The sequence below is a fragment of the Cyclopterus lumpus genome, chromosome 17 (genome assembly GCF_009769545.1).
Source record: "Cyclopterus lumpus isolate fCycLum1 chromosome 17, fCycLum1.pri, whole genome shotgun sequence".
Classification (NCBI taxonomy): domain Eukaryota; kingdom Metazoa; phylum Chordata; class Actinopteri; order Perciformes; family Cyclopteridae; genus Cyclopterus; species Cyclopterus lumpus.
The window spans coordinates 7,560,287-7,584,495 of NC_046982.1; the positions used below are offsets into that span (position 1 = coordinate 7,560,287).

The 24,209-nt window shown below is 43.6% G+C and overlaps 1 protein-coding gene across 4 annotated transcripts in view; it reads right to left on the reverse strand.

Annotated features, from left to right (window-relative positions):
* Positions 1-24,005, reverse strand: part of LOC117746532 (pre-B-cell leukemia transcription factor 1) — a 45,770-nt gene extending 21,765 nt beyond the window's left edge. For 3 of the 4 annotated variants that reach the window (XM_034555722.1, XM_034555721.1, XM_034555719.1), the window contains exons 1-2: positions 23,339-23,834; positions 22,522-22,595 (exon numbers count right to left, since the gene is read on the reverse strand). In XM_034555722.1, the coding sequence (XP_034411613.1) occupies positions 22,522-22,595; positions 23,339-23,526 (262 nt within the window). In that variant the 5' untranslated portion in view covers positions 23,527-23,834. Of the gene's footprint in view, positions 1-22,521; positions 22,596-23,338 lie in introns of all 4 variants that reach the window. The other variant, XM_034555720.1, reaches the window with a different exon arrangement.
* Positions 24,006-24,209: the final 204 nt, after the last annotated feature.

Below are 24,209 nucleotides of genomic sequence, written 5' to 3' on the forward strand. Positions count from 1 at the left end.
TTCACACCTTTTAAAGCAACGGTTATATGTTCGGTTATTACTTATGTCTGGTGTCTTTTTGGAACAATTATAAAATCTGTTCCCCTTCAGCACATTAGGACAAAGCTGCAACTCCCCAAAAAAAAAACCCACCAAGAGTGCATCTTCACTTCGACGTCGTCATCGTCTCTTTTCTCACATATCTCCAAAAAAAGAAGAACAAAAAGAAAGAAATTTTTTCGCATTCAATCTCGGCGGAAGGGATTTATTCTGGAACACTGAGCAGACTCAGCTTCAGTTTCAGAAATAAATATCACCCGAGTTAAGTTTCTTGTTTGTCAGTTTACACTGATTCACTTACATTTTGTCACATGGAAGCACATTACGCGTTGTGTGTGTGTGTGGGGAGAAAAATAAACTTGAAATAAACAAGTCAATATTGTGAACTTACACTATTACTATTTGTGGAAACCAGTGTGTTATGGGTAATCGTGAGGCTCTCGAACTATTTTTGCACAATTACGTTAATCTAACAAATAATGACATAAATTTATTAAAGCAAGGTAACATGTTTGCGACTTCAGTATTATCACATATATATATGAATTTAACTTATTATATATATATTTAACTTTTCCACCGTCCGTAACTGGATGGCCTCTCCTGCCTCCCGGCCCCCTGGGTGAGACAGCAGTCATATTCTGTCGGTCAGCCTCTATACACACCTGCATCCCCAGCTGGACCTCTAATCCCCCCCCCCCCCCCCCCCCCCCCCAACCCTCCCTGCTCTACAGCGCTCTACTCCCAGCTGCCTGGGCTATTTATAGGCCCTGTTTCATTTCCACACCTGCAGGGAGGCAGAGTTGTCACAGTGGGCCCACGGAGCCTCTCTGGAATACTACATGGGAATGAAAATGCACCTTGCTGATGCAGAAACTTATTCTTGTCACTCTCTCCCCGCGGACTCGCGTGACACTATTTTGTTGTGGATGTGCGCTGCAGTATGTGCTGCAAAGATAACACGCATAAAAAAAAAAAGACATCCGTGTAAATACGATGTTCCCTGTGAGGAGTGTGAGGTATATTGACACGGATTGCACTTTATGAATAACCACGCGTGTGCAGTCACACGCACACACAACACACAACACACACACACACACACACACACACACACACACACACACACACACCAGCTGGATATCTTTTGAGTACATTTCCTCACGACGGGCTGCATGGAGGTAACTACTTCACAAACTGGTTTAATGAGAGCCGGGGAGGTAATGCTAAGTAAGTGCAACAACACATAGAAGTTCCTATTTCCCTCCTACATTTTGAGGTGTTTTTTTTTCTTCCTGTCATGCTTTTCTCTCTGGATGTAGTGGGCTGAGGATCCAGTCAGCGGATTACATTATCAGTCTGACCTAGTTGCCAGCTATCTCCTGAGACCTGAGGAGCCAGGCTTTCTGCACAGCCTTCCGCTGATACAACACGCACACTGTGTAACTTTAATTTATCAGGGGGAAGAGGAGGGAGAAATGTGACAGGTTGACAGTTCTCTTTGCCTGCCACTCTGAGCACTCCCTCTGCCCACAGTGTGCCGGTTAAGGGTCCGCGCCATGGAACAGTGCATTACCGAGAGTGACTTCTATGCGGCGCGCTGGAAACTCATCAGCGAGGTTGGAACCCACTCATTAACGTGGATATTTAATGTGGGAGAATTATGTGATTCAGGATGTGACTTGCAGCCTTTGTTCCTTTGTTGGATTCCAAGAAAAGGAAACGCACTGTGCTTCGTATTCAGCGACCTCCAGGGGTGGACGAAGCATTCAGATCCTTCACTTAAATAAAAGTAGATACAACTGAGCAGAGAATACTCGGTTAAAAGTAAAAGTACAGCAGTATCAGTAATGGTAATGTAGAAGTCCTCATGATGCAGAATGGCTGTGTGTTATAACTGTACGTTCATGTTGTAGTTGATCGAGGTGGAGCTCATTTTAACTGGGTAATTTAATATGCCGGATTGCAGGTTTTATGTGTAATATTTTAAGCTCACAGTTGATAAAGAAAAAAAGTAAAGATATTTCCATTTTAAATGCTGTGGAGTAAAAGTTTATATATATATATATAAATATTATATATATATACATATAATATACATATATATATATATATATATATATATATGTATATATATATATATATATATTGCCACGACTGTTCATCTGAAAAAGGCAAAACCCAGTCGTTTTAGCAGAATAAAGTGTTTAATAATATAACATATATACTAGGATTTTTCCATATTCTCTTGAGAATAAGGCCTCCATTCCGGGCAACTGGTGTTCAATTTATTTCATAAAATCAATCATGTAGCAATTAGTCAAGGAAAGGCATAATTTAGGCGTTCAAAAGAAACAATTTAGAGATGTTATTCTAAAAGCACAAAGGAATTAAAATCACAAAGCAGTTTGCAGTTGCAGAATTCACATCATGTGAAAGCCAGTACGATGGCCATGTACTGCGAGAACAAAAGAGCCAACTAATCAGCTTGTAGATTACAAAAATAATAAGGAAAAATTTAGTTTGCGACAAAGGGGCCGCTGACGTCCAGAGGAGCAAAAGGAAAGGTGAGTACAGAACTGATTCTGTAAAACTCAACGACATAAAACCTTGAAAGTGGAACATGTTCAGCAGAGGAAACATTACAGTATTTATAGTGCACGGTGATAGACCATCACACACAATAGACTCATTTTACACCTGTTAACGGTTAATGGCCGTTAACGTTCCCAATCTGAATGATGCTGATACTGTGACTCACAGCCACATGTGACAGTTTAACATTTCACATAATATTTAGGCTGAGCAGAACCATACATGCAAAAAATGAGACATAGGTGAAACACTCGAGTCGGTTTGGGTCATGACTGTTCACCCCAGTTGGAGCGAGAAACGGCCAATATGGTGTTTTTCTGTGAGAATTTAGGAGGATGGAGGTGGGGAGCGATGTGCTGCTGCCAGATTAGGCTACAACCTGTGCCAAGGTTATAAACAGGCTGTTATCAGGCCTCCAAACAGAATAATCCTCCCTGTATCAGCACCCAAACATATGGGGCCACACAAAGCAGCAGCAGCCCCTGACAGACACCCCCTTTTAATTACACAGAGGAGGGGGGCAGGACCTTTCTCCCGGTGCCTTTTCCCTTTCTGCTTCGGCTTCTCTCTGTCTGCCTGTCGGAGGAAATATGTTTGATTTAAAAGGAGGAAGCTCACGTGCAGCGTCAATCAAAGATTGAAAAGCTGAACCGTCGCGGCCTCGTATGACATTAATATTTTTGATACTGTATAGAGCTGAAACGATGGGTCAATGAATCTACTAGTTGAGTGACAGAAAAACAATGAGCCATTATTATGATAATCAATTAATTCAGTAATGTTTCATGAGAAATACACCAATTTCCTGCTTGTAAATTGAGAGGATTTGCGGCTCTTCTTTGTGTCAAGTGATCGTAAACTGCATAACTTTAAGTTTTGTTGTGACAGACACATTATAGGCCAAATAGATGAAAATAACTGCTGGAGCCCTACTTTTGGGTTGTGGACGGTTAAAACAAGCAATTTGGAGATGTCAACCGTGACTTTGGGAAATTAATTAAACGATAAATTAAAAGAGGAAGGAAGCGAAAGTTTGTTTGTTCCAGGCCTAGTTTTAAACCTGGGATGTCATCCTTTACTCACAGTATGGATGTGATATACTTTAATATGGTTTAGGGACACAGTGATGGGAAAGTGTCATATTTTATTGACATTTTATGGGAAAAATAATTAGCAGGTTTATCTTTTATTTTTTGTGAATAAGAGAATATGTATAAAAAGTATACAGGCATCCAATCTTAAAATATATTGTCTTGTACAAATGATTTGGTCCAACAAAACCACGACATTCTGCTCCACTCAGGTTTCAACTGTTGGGGGACTCTCCTCCCATCTGAAAGAAATAAATTCCTCCATCTTTTTATATACTGCCTACAGATTTTTAAGTCTTGTTCAATAAAGTTTAAATGTCACAGCGGTGTAATAACGGGGATCATATAAACGCTGGGCTTGGAAAAGCTATGCAAAAATGAAAGCGTCCCTTTCAGCAATAAAGTTTTTATTTGCCTGAATCTGCCAATAAAAGTGGGCTTTGAAGGTTGTCAATGGGGAGTAATTGGTCCGTTTTCTCCAGCCGCGATCATATTTCTAGGGAGCTTTCTTTTCATACGCCGTGAATGAGGAGAGTCTTCTTGTTAGCGATGTGACATCCTCACCAACCTTCAACGGTAACAGAAGGGCGTCCACAAACCGACAGAGAGAAACATCTGGAAAAAACCCAGAGCGGTGCAGGTAAATGACACCACAAGATGAATAGTGCGGGTCCGCTCGTCTGAGCCCCCCGCGACGGAGAGACACAAAAAAAACAGCCCGATGCTTTTGGCAGCAGCAGAGGCCATTTCATACACCCAGAGACAGCAGAGCGAGTGTAGACCTTAATGACGTCCAATCTTCTATGTCACGCGGGGCTGGAGGCTCACCAGGGCCGAAATCGACCGACAGCTCAAAGTGCTGTTAACCGGTTTGGAGGACTCCTCGCTGATGCACAAAGCACACCTTTATTTCTAACACGGGCTGCAAAAAGCCAGCCATCACTGTCTTTTCCCTATAATTAGAGTGCAGGCATTCATGCTGCATATAGGGGAACAAATAAAGAGTCCCACGCGTTTTAACCACACAGTAGCGTGAAGCTCCACACACAGCTTTTCCAAGTAAGATGTGCGGTTCGAAGACAATTTAGCGTTTGATAAAGAAAACGTGCAGACATAATGCGTTTCATCGACATACATGTCAACCCACTGTAAGGATTTGAGAACCAAACAAACACAGACCAAAGACAACAGTAACCTCGAAGAGAATAAAAGGAGGCGTCTTTATTTTTGCCATCGACGCTCACTTAGAGACCTGAAGGCTTTTTGTCTCAGACTCTCTGAAGTCAATTTCTCTTTTGATGAAGACTTGAGTTTTGAACTATAAATATAAGCGCCTCGTTGCAGCTTGTAACACAATATTTACGACGACAACTGTGATCTTTTTAATTAATCAAAGTCAAAACCTAACCTTGATGGAACAAAGTGGTAATGACTTTCAATCACCATAAGATTGCAAACATTTGTTTGCCTTTATATTTTTATCTTCTTTTAAATGACCCTGTGACTAAATTGCTCGACGAAAAAGTCAACTACGGTTAAATAACAACAAGAGCGATTTTTTCGTCAAGCCACGTTTTTTTTTTAATTGTATTTCGCAGCCGAACAGGCATTTGGTAAGGCAATATCTGACTGCAGCTGTGAGCCAAAGTGTCAGTGTCTATCCATCCCGGTAAGAAAGGCCCAAAATAATAATCAAACACTCTTGGCTCTTTGGAGCAATGCTGCCGGCGCCAAAGAAAACCAGACAGACGAACACAATGAGTGTCTCCACGTCCCCGCTCTGACAGGAGTCACTGGCAGAGTCGGGGTAAACGGACGGCGCGGTGCGGCGCGGCAGCCCCTAATGATCTCCCCTCTGTTTCAGCGGACTGAGAAAAGCCATTACCTCCCGCCACATTACCCTGCCATCCCTCACATGGTGGATGGCTCCTCTCTCCCATGAGCACCTTGCTCCAGTTATGGCTGGCAGTGCTCACCTCCTTACTGCCTCCTCCTCAACCCTGTCCACCCTCCTCCCTCTGAAACCCCCAGCTCTATACATCACATTTAACACTTTGACACTAACAGTCTATAATGTTTCTATTCTACAAAATCACTCTGCCAACTCCAGGATAGCGGAGCAGAGTCTGAGGAAAATAAATACCACTCTCAGCCGCTGGCATTAAATTCTAAAGGGGAAAAAAAAGTGAAAAGAAAAGTACCAAAAAACGAAGAGAGCCTCTTCGCCTGGGCACCTGAGAGGTCCTTTGGCTGCAGTGGAGGAGGAGGATTTCAATCGATACGCATTACAGCTTCAACTGACAGCTACAGCCCGCACTCTACATGTAGGATTGTCCGTGCCGTGTAACGAGGCCATGTAACCATAGTTTCAGAGACACGTCAACACTTGGAGCGAGCACTTTATAGCCGTATGAAGGAAACATTTCACTGTATTAAATTATTAAAATCAAAAAGTGCCATGAATAAATAAAACCAGCCTGAATAAGTGATGTGACAAGACAGACTTGAGGTATGACCTTTAAAAGTGTCTAAATGTGTCGGCAGACAAAAAGAAAGGAACAGCCTCCCCCAAAAAAATAAATAAAAAAGAAGCTTGATTATATAAACAAAGAGAAATAGAGAATTTAAATAAAAGGCCATAAATGTAACAGCTCCGGAAAGATTAGTCGACAGAAAAACGCAGACGAAACAATAAACATGGAAGGCGCCCACACTTTCATTGCATCACTATTTGTTTCTTTTGTCTCTCCCCTTAATATAAGTGTTTGCTTTGGCAAAATCCAATCATTTCATTGTCTCTGAGCATATTTCATGTATATAAACAAACATTTGCTCGACCTCACTGGAGTATTAGCTTTAATGTATCGTCAGCAAGGCCGCCTTTGAGAGGGCATTAATTTCAATTCGCCGATTTAAACACTCCAGTTTGTCGCAATCCTTCATCGCAGTACGCCACCAAGTCAACACACACAATGGGCCTATTTTTCAACCTAATGGCGGAGCTTTCTCGCCATTAGTGGAATAAAACTGCTTTTGCCTTTGAACAAGCCACTCAAAATGTAACCCTGCATTTCAAAATGAATTTAAATAATTAATTTCAAGTTAAAACAGGCATGAACCCCAAGAAACGGGTTCGGGGTGGAAGCTGGAAATATATGTTTTTGCCCCGAGGCTAGAAGATCGCTCATCTTAGAAAGCTGGAAAATCTAGTCTTTGAGGATAGAGTGTAATCTCCAGTGAATCTAATGAAACAAAGTAAAAGATAACGCCACATTTCATCATAGCGGAGACAGAGTGCTTCCTCTGGCTTGCCCTTGAGGTGGCAGGAATCCATAATCTGAGGAACTCATTCTTTTCATGTAGTTGAGGTATCACAAGCCCTTGTTTGACCCGACTCTCAAGACAACTGATTTATGAGCAGATCTGGTACTTGAAGCCAAAAGTCTACACCTCTCCCTCAAATGATCTTTTTTATTTATCTTTTTAAGGGCTTTCTGGGGGGAAAGAATGGTTTAAGACAAACCACTCTCACACAGCAATTTAGATGGACCATGGCCTCCTCTTTTCCTCTAAATGACTCCTCCTACAATAGACACAACAATAGTGACCCGATACATGTATATTAACCATCGAATTTGATTTGCTGATGGATGAGATATTTTGTGTAACCAAATGTTATTGCAATGTCACATATTTGTGTTTGTACAGATTAGACATTTAGAAAAGCCATCTCTCCTTTCTGACTCGTCCTTGGCCCATTCCTTTGGAGTGAGCTTGTCTTTATTATTTAATTAAGCCACTACGGCCGTTACATTAATAATTGAGTGTGAGAGGAGACCCGGGGCAGCCGCAGGCTCTGGCGCATTGGGCTTCCTGGTGAGGAGTGTATTAAAAATGTGTGTGTTTATGTCCCCGGGGCGTCTGTCCTGGCTGCATAAAATTGAATTGGTTATATCTAATATATCATCCCCTAAGGGTGGCTGGCTGGCTGGGTGGGTGGGGGGAGCAGGGGGGAGCTGAGATGGTCGCATCCTGCCAGCAGGGAATGAGTCCGTTCTTAGAGATTCAGAGAGACGCATGAGGCCGTGACGTTAATGTCCCTCAGAATCAAATCGATGGCTGTCTGCATCCTCGATGTGCATGGCCTTAAGCTAGGAGCACAAGACAAGCCCAGAACCAGATTAAACCCACTCGTTACCGCAGTCTTTGTTCACTTCTGGTGTCTGGTGATGCATTCAGTGTATCAGTGAGAATGGGTGGAGAATTTCCTATGAAAACGGATTACAACCAGATACCAAATACAGAAAGGAAGAAGAAGAAAAAAGAAAAGCTTATGGCATTCATGTAGATACTAAGAGGATGAATGTTGGTGACAATGTGTGCGTCTGAATGTGGAAGCAGGAAAAACATCACTCATGATCCCTCCTTTCACAGACCGAGGGGCTGACTGCAAATGCACTCTCCCTCTCTGCCTTTCTCCACCTCTCTTCTTATCTGCTTCAACCACCATCCCCCACTCCCACCTCCACACCCAGCCAGCTCCGTTGCTTTATCCAACTCTGCACCTTTAAGGCCTCCAGACTCCAGAGGAATGAGCATTTTAACACCACCATTAAGGTCAGGGCCTAAATTATTGATCCGCCACCTCTATCAGCATAACGGTCACGTAGCCAGTATCACAATCTAACCCTGCCGCCCTCGGCCAGATCGCTGCAGCTCCCTCAATTAAGGAGGGATTCTCATTACAAAGAGAGACAGCGAGAGCGAGAGTGAAAGAGAGCAAGGTAGAGGAGGAGAAAAGAGAGAGAGGGAGGTCCATTTCAGGCAGCGGGGGGGGGGGGGGGGGGGGGGGGGGGGGGGGGGGGGGGGGGGCAGCAGGCATTCTTAACACCCATCCTCCTCCCTCTCGTCCACCTCCTCCCCCTTGAAGTCTCCCATCATCCCCCCAGACAAGACCCAAAGATGACAGGTCTTATCCTCACCAAAATGCGGGCGATAAGGCAGCTGTAAAAGAATAATAAAAGAATAATGCATGGAGGATGAAAGAGGAAGGCAGACAGGGAGTGAGGCAGAGAGCGAGAGAGAGAGAGAGGCAGGCCAGGGAGGGGGCAGCAACATAAATAAAGATGCAGCACAGTTGTGCTGGATCTTCTAATGAATTCGGAAGGTCCTGGATCAATAACATCAGCGCGCTGACGACACATCACAAATGCCAAAGGAGCTCTCTGCCTTGAGCCCGGCTTGGAGAAAAACAGACATTTACCGCATCGTTCTGCTCGATGAAAATGACCGAAAACGAGGATCAGAAATCTTCATAAGAGAAAACAGAGAAGAGTGCGTCTGCGTGTGATGCTGCTGCTGCGAGGAGCATCAGGAAGCAGGAAGCAGCCTTGATGCGTGGTAATGCGGATGATTTCCACCTAGGAGATGCCGTGATAGTGGCCGTGCTATCAGTGCTATTAGCGATGCTGATGACAGATGGTTTCTTTGTCTCTATTCAGATATATGTTCACAGCTGTCAAGAGAAAAACCTACTCAGTACATCATTACCCAGTACAAATAGCCCGAGATGAAACAACCCCTGACATGGAGGTCAAACTGTTAGCTCTACTAAAGATCTATTGAGTGAAAAACTACAGAATACGTTGGAAATTGTTTTGGCAAAGTGTAACCGAGATGTGGATCAAAGCAGACATTGACTCGGGTCTCTGAATACGTGCCCTCTCTCCCCATTCGCTCATACACAATCATGGCCTAATGGCATTACATTAACATAATTGCCAACATAACTAGTGTTCCATGTCTGAGAGCCATTCCCCAACTACACAAAAAAAAAAGAGAAAAAGAACGATGAGAGGAGATGAAATTGAGCCAAACATGGACCATCCCCAAAAACACATCGTGGGTGTTCAAGCTGGATCCCACCACCCAACCCCCCCCCCCCCACACACACACCCACCCACCACCCCCACCCGCCCACCATCCTCACCCTCTTTACAAAGCTACTGCGCTTTGTAAAGACCCCCTGGGAAGGCTCTGGCATCTCAAGGAATGTGATGCCAGTGAGTGTGTGTGTGTGTGTGTGTGTGTGTGTGTGTGTGTGTGTGTGTGTGTGTGTGTGTGTTTGAGGGCACACACGCACATGTTTGTATGCAGCACAGATAGCGGGGTGGAAGAGCAGCGCTTCCTTCACATGTTTGTCGCTGCCTCGGCGCTCAAAGATTGGGCCCCGACACACGCTTCACACCAAACACAACCTGCCAGGCGAAATGAAATTCCCATTATTTTTAATTAATCCCTAATTAAAATATATTACTCCACAGATTCCACAAATCTCTCTTAATATGCAAATGTGGCCAATTCAAGGATATTTACATATCATTAATTAAGGCAGGCACATTCTCTTAGTCTAATGAGCTGTGGCCTGGGTCTGCCAAGGAAAACTAAACGCCGGGCTCAGGAGTGAGTAAGCACAGCCACGGGGGAATGTCGGCTCTCTGTTGAGTCAGGACTATCAACCGTTAACGCCGGGGTGAAGTAGACAACAACAACTCTGCTCGGGCTCACAGGCGAAATCCACCCTGAAACACTTTAGCATCGTTAAAAAAAATTTAAAAAAACGCTACCGGCGATGTAGCTTGCATCTTCGCGCCTATTCGGCCGGCTGGTGTGCTTTTCTCCTTCCTGAGGATCACCGACCAGTAGAGGATGTGACATCATGGAGAGGTGTTTCTCTGCAGAGCTACGGAGGAGTCTGATATGTTATCACTGTCACTACCGCTATCACTCTGCAATACCACCTACATTACACACGGTGAGTTCAAGCCCTCCCCTCTGGAGACTGTCGAAAGGACTTCACGTGGAGACAGAAGGAAGTCGTGAACTCGAACAAATGTAGACGAGGTAAGCCGAGGTCACGCTCTTAATATCCACGGCCTCCTTTTATTTCCCCTGAAGCGCCTTTAAGTCTGATTGTATCACATATATTACGTATCAGTTTGTTCCAACTATTATGTGAAGGTGAAATATTTAGACCAATCTGTCCTATCTTATCAAATTGAAATATTAATTGGTATCTTTGGAAGCTTTGAGATCTCCACCTCGAATTGAAAATAAAGTCCGGTGGGCACCGGCGATTGAAGAAATTATAAAATGACTGATAGTGGTGGAAAGTAATTATTCAGGTGCTGTTCTGAGGTATTTCTACATCACACACGTATTTAAATGTTGTAGTAATTCATATTTCTAACCAGATCAGCGGTTCCCAGAGGAATGGAAAGCTTCTTCGATTTATATAATTTACATACTCTCTTATATATATGATTGACTTATTTCTTATGTTGCTAACAATCATTGAAATCAAACAAAGTGAGCCGTTTAGAGGGAAAATCCCTCTTTAGTGGAAATGCATGAGCAACATGCTGCAGAGAGACTCGCGTGTCACTTTAAGGGCTACAAGCCGGAAAAAAAGGCTGGAAACAAATGCAGTATATTAAACTCCCCAGCAGCATATAGAATAAATCAAATTAGCTCCAACTCAAACAGCTGCAACATTAACATGCTTCTGACATATTCATTCATCAGTAATAATAATCCAATGAATAATATATTGAAATATAACACGTCATGTAACAGGGTTCTTTCTGCATAGTGAGTATATTTACTTTCCATTTATAAAATGCATTGTGCAGACTTTTTTTTTTAATGCAATACTTGAGCTTTTACATAGCAGTATTGTATATTCATGATACTGTACGTAACAGAGTGAAAGCACCCGATGGTAACTGTATTTCCAGTGTGCATCGCTGTAGGAGTAACCTTTTATTAACTGCAGCACCAGTTTCTTAATTTTTAAAGTGAATTCGTGGAAAGCATCCAACCATTTTTGCAGAGTTGTTCATGGAAACTGTTCACGGCCATCAGGTTGTATTAGCTGATCTGAAGGAGAGTAAGGAAATGAGGTGGGGTGAGACATACCTTGTCCGTCTCCTTGTTCTCCCCTTTTCCAGCAGCTCTAATTTGACACCTTGAGCATTGGAGGGGGGTTAGGGTTAACTAGGTGGGGGAGTGCAACGACACAGCGGAATTCATTAAGAATATAGCAACCCCTCTCTCCCTTCAACCTCCCTGCAACGCTAATGACATCAGAGGTTAGCAGGAGCGAGAGGAGGGGAGACAGAGGTAGAAACCAAGAGAGGGAGGGGGAGATGGATGAAATTAGACATATTTAAAAGAAATACACTTTCAAGGGAGTGAAAAGTGCCGAGGCGGATTGAAAGAAAATCACCGTGGCCTTGTTTGCTTGGTTTGGTCCGAGTGTATTTCTGCATCCTTTTAACATTCACACGGATTGAAAGAGGTTTTTCAAAAGCTACCATTTTGCCTCTGACAGTCCTAATGCACTATGATGACATACCAACAACCGACTGCAGACTTTCGAAAAAAAAAAACATTTATGCCACACTTTGTAGGGTGGATGGAGCGCAATCAGAACTTTTTCAAAATTGTGATTACCACGTACTGGCACAGTAATCTGTGGCTGAGGAATTGGCTGGCTAATGGCGGTTTCACATCAGCCATCTATAGGGACCTTGCAGACAGGTAAAGTGGTAGTTGCAAGATATTGAAATGGCCAGTGCCACCTGGGATAAAAGGCCTTTAAAAAAAAAAGTATTAAGAACTTCTTTTTGTGTTCTTCTCCAGGAACAGCAGCACTTTGTGTGTACGATGAGCAGCTTTATCTTTGCAGTCACTTAAAACATCAAACGCTTCGCTTTCCCTCACAGCCACTCTGAAGATGCTGCTTGATTTTAAAGCTGGAGGGAAAAATCATTGAGGTGCAAGATATACATTTAAAAAACAAAGGTTTCTAAGCCGAGCTGAAATCCTTTGCTGAAACAGTGTCCCGAGACCTTTCAAATGCTCATTTACATTTATCTACCAGTGACATTTTTCATGACGTACTCTCTAGCAAACTATCTGACTCATAAATCCAATTCAAGCCTATTACTGAAGAACTTTTAAAGGTATCCTTCATTAATGTTAATGTTTTTTTTAGTGGAGGCCAGTGGTGGTTAGGACTACATGGCTGCTTTCCCAAGCTTGTTTAACAGGCTTCAGACAGAGATGGATGCTTCCTGCAGTCCGATAGGCTCCCTGAGCCATCTATCACCCTGGAGGACCCACCCACAGAGCTGGCGTACCATAACAAAGGGCAAGCAGGAAAGCTCCTGATTGACAGCTTTATGTGTGTGGCGGCTAGTCAGACAGCAGAGAGGAGACATGGTATCTGTTTCTGGCCTCCGAGCTGGCTCTCTTTCCGAAAATGAGTTGTGAAGAACAGAACAAAATAATGAGTGAGCGGGGGAATCGATCAATATGCCGACACATGAGATAAATGGGAGAATCAAGCGCGCGCAAAAAAACCACCCCTAATGCTGCTGAGTAGGTACAAAACTAATCAGGCAAATTAAGCTGCCCGAGCAACGTAAACTGTGAATGGAGAGCAGTGTTGAGGCATAAACAGTTATTATCATAAAGATTATTACCCTTACACCTCAAGACTCACTAATTAGCGCAATAAACAGCCTAAATCCTAAAATATATGGCCGCAATAAAACCCGCCTCAACATGCAAATACAGATACTGCTCGCACAGAGACAATAATAAAGGGATAACACACTGTTCTGCAGTCGCCACGTTCCAGCTCAGGAAAAGATTTAAAATCTGTAATAATGTAACACATGCACGAGCATTAACTGCTTTGCTGCTGCCACCGCTGTAATCATTTTAGGAGAGGCCACAGTTATATATTCTTGAAATGCAGACAAAAAGGAAGAAAATGGGGGAGGATGTTTCAGAAGAGACACACTAAATTTGGACAGTAAGTAGTATCACCCCGTTGGCGCGGTACACCGCACATTCGCAACGCCCCATTTAACCGCACAAGGCGCTTCCCTCTACTGCCTTCATTTGCATACTTCAGCGAGGCCCTGACGGATGAAGACGGATGGGGCAAAATCAGCCTCACTGAAACAACTGTTTTATCAAGGTTAAACTATCCAAGAAGCTCTTAACCCCCACGCCTTTATCACACTACAGCTCTCCCAATATCAATCTATCAATATGATCTTATCGGCAGGGAGGGGGCTTAAGACGCTCTTCATAAACTCAAGTAATAGGAACATAAAGGAATTTTATGTGTTTAGGGGAGGAGACAGCTAAACACGGTGCTGAAGGACATGTCCAATAAAACCGGGTACAAGGTGGTGCCAGCAAGCCGAATAAAATATAATAGAAGAAGAAGAAGAGCTGCCCAGGCCCGGAGGCGTGAGAGGCATGTGTGGAGTCACGGGGTCGTCGGTTCAGATGTCGTGAACGAATAGTGAAAGCATGAATAAGAAGATAAGAAGCACTAAAAGCCTCCTTTAACTGCATGGCTCAAAGAGAACTTGAACAAGGTAGTGACACATCGGTGCCTTTTATTTAAACGCTAACAACTATACAGAGCAGCTCACATTTTGTGTCTCAATAAATATAGATTCCAAAGCAAAACTGTATAAAGATACAAAATATATACGAAAACTTAATATTATCAGTTATTATTATAATTGTGAACATCTCAAATTATATATGGAATACATATATTCATATATCATTTGAATTCCCATACTTTTTTTTAGGAGAAATAGGCGTGTTTAATTTCTTGTCATGTGAAATGAGAGTTCTTGTCTTGTTAGCCTAACACAATTGCTTTCCTATGGTGAGCACACACACACACACACACACACACACACACACACACATGCACACACACACACACACACACACATAAACACAAACACACACAATCAAATACAAAGTGTCCGATTTACAAAAGCAACACAGTGTAACATCAAAGACAAAACGGAAATAAACAAACAATGTGAAAAATTTGACCAAGCTTTGAGGGAAGATGTCCTGCATTTTAATTAATCTTTGAATTCAGTTTTTCAATTTATTTTGATAATATACCTGAAAACCTCCGACACAAACAGCATGATCCCACTCTGGAGGACAACCCCAAAAACCGGCCTTGAAACTCAGAGAGCTCTCTGACCTCAGCGTTATAAACCTCAGAGTCTGCATGGCTTTAGCGTGGATGCCTTTCAGCCGGTAAGATGTAGCATTCAAGCTTAGTGCAGTGTAAGCAATTATGAATGGATACTCGTGATATTAATACGCAAATTACAATTATTTTTGACACAATGCTGCTAATGTAATGACAAACTATTACTCAAAATGACAAATAGTTGATAACACACATCTGTACACATAAACCTACATATACACCCACACACACACACACACACACACACACACACACACACAAACACGCACGCACGCACACACACACACACACACACACACATAACATCATAAGAGCAAAACTACCTCCTGACTTTTGATCTTTGAAGGGTAAAAACTCTGTTAAAAGTGGCTTGGTAATAAATGAACAGAAGTATATAATTTGCTGATTATGCTCAAGTAGAAAAAAAATGAAAATGACAGCAATTAACATAATTTCAGTTGGAGTTAACTGTCCAGAACTAACACCGCCGAAGGCAAGCTGGCAGACAGAAGGCACAAAGGAAAGCCACAGCTTTCGGTCTTTGCGTTGAGACGCTGCTATCTACAGTACAGGGAACCAGCGAGGAGGCGACGCTGTATTATCAATCCTGATCGCTTTTAGCTGAGGAAATAGTTAACATATTTCACCTCGTTCGACATCAGAACTGAGACCATAAATGTCAAGGTCTGGTTTGTTATCACACTGGAAAAATATTATAGTCTAGTAATGAGGCCTTTAATATATACATGAAGTAGATTTTCCACGATAACAAGTCAAAGCAGCTGGTGGTTGAGAAAATCAACAGCGTTTCTGAAGCAATTCCAGTTTAATGAGAATTTTCATGATGCGAGTTGTAATGATGTGAACTGATTCAAGGAAACAAGCAAAATGATCTCACCCTAATGGCAGTTTTGACTTTCTAATTTATTTTTCTTCTTCTTTTAACCGTACATCACTGCAGACAGAGCAAACAAGAAGTGTTTTGATGCACAATGTGGTGAGTTTTGTGTTTATTTTCCTTGATTCATAAATGCTGAGGGTTACCTTTCTTGCCTGAAAGAGTCGACGTTACGTCAGATTCTAGGGCTGCCTCTCTGAAATGGTCTTTCCGGTGCCAGGCAGCGAGGCCAAGTGCTGACCTCCGCTATAACACTCGTGCTCTGGACACTGTGCTAAATGCTACCTGCGGTGTCCCATCTGTCCAGGGAAGGGATCCAAAACTGCAGCACCCCCCCGTGCCTCTGTGGGCCCCACGGAATTATCAGCCACCATCCCCAGGAGACCGCCTGCCTGCCTATTTCTGCCCCTCCAACACACACACACTCTGACACACGCACAGAAATAGTTAGATACCACATGACACACTGAAGATTTCCAGCATGAGGCTGTTTGATTTTGCAGCCACAAAAACAACTCTTTATGTGGCTAAATTTATCATCGCTCTCCGCCACAGTATTTGCATCTTTCTCTCCAGTTCCGATATCTCTTCTCTCTTTTTCTCTTTTTCGAGTGTGTGTGTGTGTGTGTGTGTGTGTGTGTGAGTCTCTGCATTGTTCTTTGTCTGCGCCTTTCCTTCCACTCAAGGTGCCGAGGTTACCAAGGCTCATCTGTGGCCCCTTTGTCTCTCACGGCAACAGCAAGGTTTATTAACATAAATTAGAATAGCTCACAGAGAGAGTACCTTGTCGCTATGCGTTACCCACGGCAACCTCTCCTCCACTCTAAATCCACCTGAGCGTGTGCGTCTGTGTGCGCGTGCGTGCGTGTGCTTGTGTGTGAAAATAAAAGAAAGAGAGAGAGGGAGAGAGAGAGAGAGAGAGAGAGAGAGAGAGCACTCTCCTGCATCTAAATGTGAAACTACTCTGAAACGAGGGAGACACATCCACACCCATCTCTCCCCTGTCCTGATTAAAATAAATGGTGCTATCTGCACTGCATGACTCACTACACCATGGCATTACTATCAGTAATTGAAACATCCAATCACTACTGAGCCATCAGCCTCAGTGCTCTTCCCCATCTGACTTTGTGGCACCTGATTGAACACCCCACTGTATGGGAAGTAATACAGGATGTGCCTGCTATGTTTATATGAAGAAATGCTGAAGAGAGGAGCAGAAATACTGCATCGACGGGGGTGCAATTCATGCGTTTGTTTGTTTTTGCATGATATATAGCGCGTGTCTGAATGGGAACGCGTAGTGTGCAGGACGTATATAAATGTGTACGCGTGTATGTGTGTGCCCCACTCGACATCCTAAGCAGATATCCAGGGAGAGTCGGGGAGCCTCATTGATTGGTGTTGATTCCATCTGGGCAGCGAGCAGCGACTGACAGTGGATCTAAGCCTCTGCGAAAGGCAACCATTAATCTTGGTCCTGTTTAAGCAGCATGTATTAATTTATGTCATTTTTACTAAGTCAGCCAGGGAAGAGCGCTTGCCATTTTACGTGTGACTGTTCATCGAAGTCGGGTGGGGGTGGGGGTTCCTTTTATACAACCCCAGCATGCTGCCAACACGCCACTTACGTCGTAGTGGCAGGGAGCCAAAAGAAATGAGATCCCACACCTCAAATTAAAGGTTGTCAACTGCCAGGGCGACCACCCCGATCAAAGCGCCCGAGAAAATCTGAATGTATGGGTTACGTTTTTGATGTAAGAAACGCTAACGACTCTTCAGTCAAACAGCAGGGTGAAAGAAATGTGACACGGCGTGCATGTAACCAACCACTTTTAATACTAGGAAACTAAACTGTGTAATTCAGAGGAAGTTGGGAGTACACCGTTGGAGCCCCATGAACATATCAGTAATAAGATCTGCAGGTGTTTCAACGCAAACAATATGAGGATATATACGCATCCACCGGTCCTTCTGCGTGAGGCAATTCCACCAGACTGTGGAAAATCCAATCATACCCAAACAGCACCAATAAGAAAAACAATGGCTGAGGCAATTGCAACCGCAATAATGTCACCAGAGCTGTTTTGTAGACACTAAAAGCTGCACCAGAGACAAACATCTGATAAAAAAGAAACTCCACTCCGCCATAGAGCACATTTCCTCTCTAAAGCAATTTTATATTCGATAAGTGGAAGGCATTCTTAGTGTAATGGATCTGAATATGATCTCTGTCAGAAAACTAAGAACACAGCCTTGTATAAAAGCCCTGTTTATGGAATGGCCAGTACTTCTGCATCTGATAGCCAGATGGAGATATGCAGGAAACAAACTATAGATGGAGGTGCCATGCATTCATATGCTGTGGAATAGGTGAACTGATAAACCTCGTCCTTAATGATGTTTCCATGAAGGTGAAAAATGCACGTGGAGGGAAAACTAGTTATATGATACATTAATAAAAAGGGCATGGACACACACTAACTTGCATGCATGTAGACAGACACCACAATTTAAACTTTGTGTAATTTGTTTAAAAGGCTGAAAGAGGCAGAAAACAGCTGTTGTAACTTCCTAAAAAAGAAAAGGACAACAACAAACACACCCAGCGACTTAGCTATACTCTCACAAACACACGCACACACACACACACACACACACACACACACACACTCCTTTGCCATACGTCGACACGCAGAATATGACCATTCCACAGATCTGTTATCATGGCTAATTACAACTCCCACCTCAGATATACAGGGCTGTAATTAGCCTCTTAAAACATGATTAACATGTCTCAATTAAGCCAGTCAACATTTGCATAATATATTAGCTGTCCTAATTGCGAGTGAGTTTATATCAGAGGACAGGGAACAGCAAAAGAATACACGCTGTAGCTTGTGAACTGCACTGATAATGCAGTGAATATGAATATAGAGGAAAATGTCAGTCGTTAAAATGGAATGCAGTCTATTTTTGTTTGACATATTTCACTTTAAAAGCAAGGATAAACTCACAATCAGCAGATCCCGGCTCAGACTACTTACACAAATATATAGAACATGTTTATTATTAGAGGAACATCTCTGGTAAGTGGATGTATAGTTTCCTATAAACTCGCAAATCAAAGCCCGGCAACCTTTTTCTCAGGAAAACTTTGCACTCGTTTTGAAGTTATTTATTTCGAGTCATTTAAGAGAGAACAGACCGAGTCCTGTTCAGCCTTATTTCCGTGGAAACTAAAACATGGGGGGATAAACTGCTGCTTCGGCACTTCCAAGCCGGGGACAGATATACAGTCTCCCAGCTAGTGCGGGGATACCAAGGACATAGCCATTAGTTTCAGGACAGCGCCACATTGGAAACTAATGCCGCCATCTGTCACTGGAGATGAGAGGAGAGTAACAAAGAGCGGCAACACTAACCCCTGAACTCATCATGGACAGCCGTGTCAATTAAATACTGAAAAACAGCAGCACTGGGAGCCATAGTGACCAGTCTGTCCACCGCTTCATGGGAGCTCAACTCGCACCTCCATCAACGCTTAATGTTAATGTTACAGGAAATACAATAAATAGCCATTTGACGTTTTATCACCGCGCACCTTTACATTTATTTCAAGCCATACCTACTAGAGCTTAAGCGATCAGTTGATTAATGGATAGGTTCATTGTCAGAAAATGAATCGGCAACTTACTTTACTTTTTTTTAAAGCAAATTGCCAAACATTTGTTGTTCCCAGTTGCTTTTTGAATATCGTCGGCTTTTGGAGTGCTGGTCGGGCAAAACAAGAAATTTGAATAAGTCACTTGAGCTTCTTTTTTTTCTTTTTTTTGGTCAAGATTATGGACTAAAAGATTACTAATTTAATCAAGAAAGTAATCAGCAGACTAATCAATAATGAAACTAATTGTTAGTTGAAACCCAACTAGCAACACAGCACTTTGAGGGCACTTATCAGAAGAAAAACGTTGCTTTGTGCTGATGATGAAAACTTGAAATTGACTAGACCAACACACCGCTGTGAATAACAAAAATGTGTGTACATGTCTAATTAGCAGGGCGAGCTTTTGGGAAATGGGGGGGGGGGGGGGGGGGGGGGGGGGGGGGGTTAGCAGGTCTAAGGCTCTGATAAGTTCAACCGGTGTAATGCATTATACGTCTGATGACATTAGTCATGCAGGAGCTCACCATCTGACCCGAGCCTGCATCGGGGTAATGTGAGGCTGCTGACACAGAGTGGACTGACGAAACAGTCCCAGGCCCGCAGATAGAGAGAGACAGAGGGAGAGAGAGGGGGAGAGAGGGAGAGAGAGGGAGAGAGAGGGAGCGAGAGGGTAGGCCTGAAATCTGACACCCAGAAACATTTACTTGGTGTCTGGCTTCTTTTACTTAGTCAACCATACGTGCCAGCTTTCCTCGCCGTAATGGTTCCACACAAACAAAGACACTCTCCAACTCTCTTCACAGGATGTGAAGAGAGCACAGGAAAACAAATTCTAAGTGCTTCTCAGGAACTGTAGAAACAATGATAATATATATATATATATATTTATTTATTTTTTGTGTGTGTCGAGGATTCTGGGCAAACATGAAATACAGCACTGGGAACGTCTGTGAGTTGTAACACAAACCTCCGCCGTTGGTTTTCCATAAGCCAGCATGCGAACCTGAGCTTGTTTAAGCTTGCTAAATACTCTCCTGCCGTGACACGGGCCCGACCCCGGCACAAATATACAGGGAGTGGGGTGGGGTGGGGTCATCAGTTAAGGCCTGCTCTGTCTGCTATTGGCATGCACTGCCGCCTTGTTTGTCAGCTGCTCGCCAATGGACACCTCATTGCTGCAATGTCCCATATTGCTGCTGTCAACACTCCCACACCACCGCTGTACCGCGAAGAGGTACATGCAACGCAGGCGAATAACTACATGCAACAAATGATATATGATCGGAAAGAAATGCCTCCACTCTTTTAGTAAAAGGTCGAAGGGAAGGGCTGCCTCAAACCTGAACCGCTGCACTCGTCTCCTGCTCACACTTGTTCCCAGAGACACTCTGCAACAATGTAAAAAGCGCGGAGAGGCTGACTCTTTATAAAGAATACTACCCCCAAAAAAAGCCTGACAAATTACAGGCTGTACCCCGCTCGCATACACTGCACTCAGCACATTTGGCTGTAAATGCCATGGTGAAGGTTTGAGTCATTTCCCCCTGTCACTGCAGTGAAAGGATTTTCGGTTTTGTGTGCACAAACGTCCTATGGGCGATGATGAGCCGCAGCTCAGCTCTTCAAACGCAGACAGGGAGGACACGGGGAGGCAGCCATTAAAAGGCTCCATTCCCTCACAAATTGTTCAGGTTATTCTTAACTTTTAAACGCGTTTCTGTCTTCAACAAAACAACATGGTTATTTAGGGCTCGCTGATTCGTTTTCAAAAACACTTGGGAGTTTAAAAAAACGACTACAACAACAACAACAACAACAGAAAAGCTGATTCAAAAGAAGAAAAAAGAGAAGGTATAAACTATGTTGAAATATGTTCATATCCAAACTTGGTCCTAATTTGCAGGCTGAGGGGAGCCTCTCTCTCGTCACAAGCGCTGCGAAGTCCCGGGTTGCCAAGAACGGTGGGAAGAGAGGAGAGGCAGGGGGAAAAGCCAGGAAAAGGTCCAAGTCACTTTGTTCTTCTTTTTGGAAACGAACTCTGGTTGAACCCAGGGAGACGCCAGACAGTTTACAAAGAGCCAGGCATTACTCTCACACTTCTCCAAGCCTTGCAGTTTAGAAACAGGGCCCCAACCTACTGTAGCTTCCTCCTCACAGAGAGCACTTTAACCTTTAAATCTGATGAAAATCCCAAAGTGTCTACTGGTTTCTTCTACAATTTTTTTTTTTGGGGGGGGGGGGGGGGGGGGGGGGGGGGTTCAAGAAAAAAAACCTGTGCCAAACTCTGACTCATGAGAATGAAATGTCCGCGAATAAGAGCTCATGCAACATGAAAATGGTATTGGCTCCATACCGACCCTGTGTGTATTTTTAACCGCCGTGGCTGAGAATGCAACCGACCAGACGAAGCGACAAGGCTATCTCAACAGCCTCAAAGACAGCTTCAGCGTTGTGTTCACAGATAAGGTTGTATTGGATCGGGGTTTTTTTTTTTTCGTTTGATTTCCTCCCTTGAAAAGCCTCCTCTCAGACAGCGCTCGGCCCCGTCCCTTGGAGAATATTCACAGGCTTTCATCATGCGAGCTGCTCCTCTTTTAATCTGCTCTTAAGTGAGTAATAATTCAACGCATTCCTTTTCATGACTTTGACCCCGGTTGCAAACATAAACAGAAAAATCCCTCCAACCTGCCTCTGCAATTAAAAACAGCTCACTTAGCAAACACCATCAAATCCCGGCCAAGGAAAACAGACGTGGCGGGGTGAGAAAGCCCGGCCCCAAAAAGGACCAAATGTCGGCATGAAAACACTCCAGTCCAATGACAGCCCCTCATCTGGGGCCGATGCTGTTCACATGCATGGCGTGTGACGTTTGACAGGGAGAACGTATCACAAATCAGAAGAAAAATATTTTCCAGGCCCAATAGATTTACAGGGGGGCTTAAGAGAGGAATGTCACAATGATCCTAATCTGTTTTGTTTCTTTTGCCAGATAAAGAAAAGAGGCGATGCTACGACACTGGGAATACACTAGTAGTCCACAGAGATGACGGTATTCTCTGTAAGAGCAAGCAAAACAAAAATCCAGCAAAAAAAAAGAAACAATAAAAGAAAAAAAACTTACCTGTTTTCTCTTTTATTTCACACAAGACGTTGAAGAGAGCAGGTTTCATTCTGTGGCAGTTCAGTGCATGTTTCCTAAAAAGAGGACAAGGACACCCCTTTCCAGATCAATATTCAAACAAGTGGAAATAGCAACAAAGCCACAAAGAGAGTGGAGGAGCATTCTTAAATCACCAACATATCTCCGTGACGATTGTTTCTCAGATTCTCCTACTGTTTCTCTAGCAGGCTAATTTATATAAACCAAAGTCAATAAAAACATGCATCACATTTCAACTGGATCCACAGCCTTTGCATGTCATTATTTGTGTCACATAAATACACAATTAGAATAAAAAACAATAATACTAATATAATATGCAACACAACTCAGCATCACTACACCTGTAACATGCCTCAAACGTATTTTGCATTGCAATTTCTTCATAAACTACAGGAAAGGATCTGCAACATGTGATCATAGCACAGGCTTAACGAGGTGAACATCTTTGTAACAAGGTAAAAGTGTCCCGGAAACTGCTTCGCTTAACCAATCATCCTATAATCTACAATAATTGTGCAATAATGTAAAGTTGGGATACAAATGTAAAATAAAAAAATGGACCCAAAAGTTTTTTTTCAAATAATCCAATATGAATCGTAAATTCCTTTTGGTCTTTTTGTATTCGCTCTCTCGCAGTCGCGGCTCACATTTGGGCGTAATTGCGTTCATTTAGAGGCGTAATCTCCCCCCTCCATCCCCGACAGCGTTGGCTAATATCGCCGCTCTCTTGTTAACACCACAAGTGTTTTGTTTCTATTTTTTCCTACGGCCTCACCTCGCCTGCGCCTCGTCCAAGCTTTGGTCTGTGATGGTCATTATTTGCTGTAATATGTCTCCGATGTCCTGCTTTCGCCCCTCTCCGTCCGTCCCCGCCGTGCCATCCTGCATATGCTGCGCCAGGCCGGGGTGTCCGGCCATGCCTACCCCGTGGGAGTGCATCAACCGAGGCTGCTCGTCCATCATTGACCACGGTCCCCGCTGCCTCGCCTCCAACTTTTAATTTTTTTTATATCAAGAGGTGGAGAGGGGGCGTAGGAGGGGGGAGAGGAGGAGGAGAAGAAGAAGAAGAAGCAGAAGAAGAAGAAGAAGAAGAAGAAAATATCCTCGGAAATTCCTCTGCGTCTCTGTCAGCCCAGACACTCCTCCTTTTTTCCTTGGTAAGCTTTTCTGGATTTGGGAGGAGGGAGACTGACAAACCCTACCACCAACCCCTCTCTCTCGCGCGCGCGCTCTCTCTCGCTCTCTCTCGCGCGCGCTCGCTCTCTCGGTGTCTCTTTCTCTCTCTCTCTCTCTCTCTCTCTCTCTCTCGGTGTCTCTTTCTCTCTCTCTCTCTCTCTCTCTCTCTCTCGCTCTCTCTCGGTGTCTCGCTCGTTGTCTCTTTCTCTCTCTCTCTCTCGCTCTCTCCCGGTGTCTCGCTCGTTGTCTCTTTCTCTCTCTCTCTCGCTCTCTCTCTCTCTTTCTCTCGGTGTCTCTTTCTCTCTCTCTCGCTCTCTCTCTCTCTCGGTGTCTCTCGCTCTCTCGGTGTCTCTCCCAGCTGGTTTAGGTGAAATCTGATCTGAATCGCTGCTTTTGGCTTTAGCCACTCCTGCACCGCTACTGTAGGGAAGGAAGAAGAAGGAGAAGAAGAAGAAGAAGAAGAAGAAGAA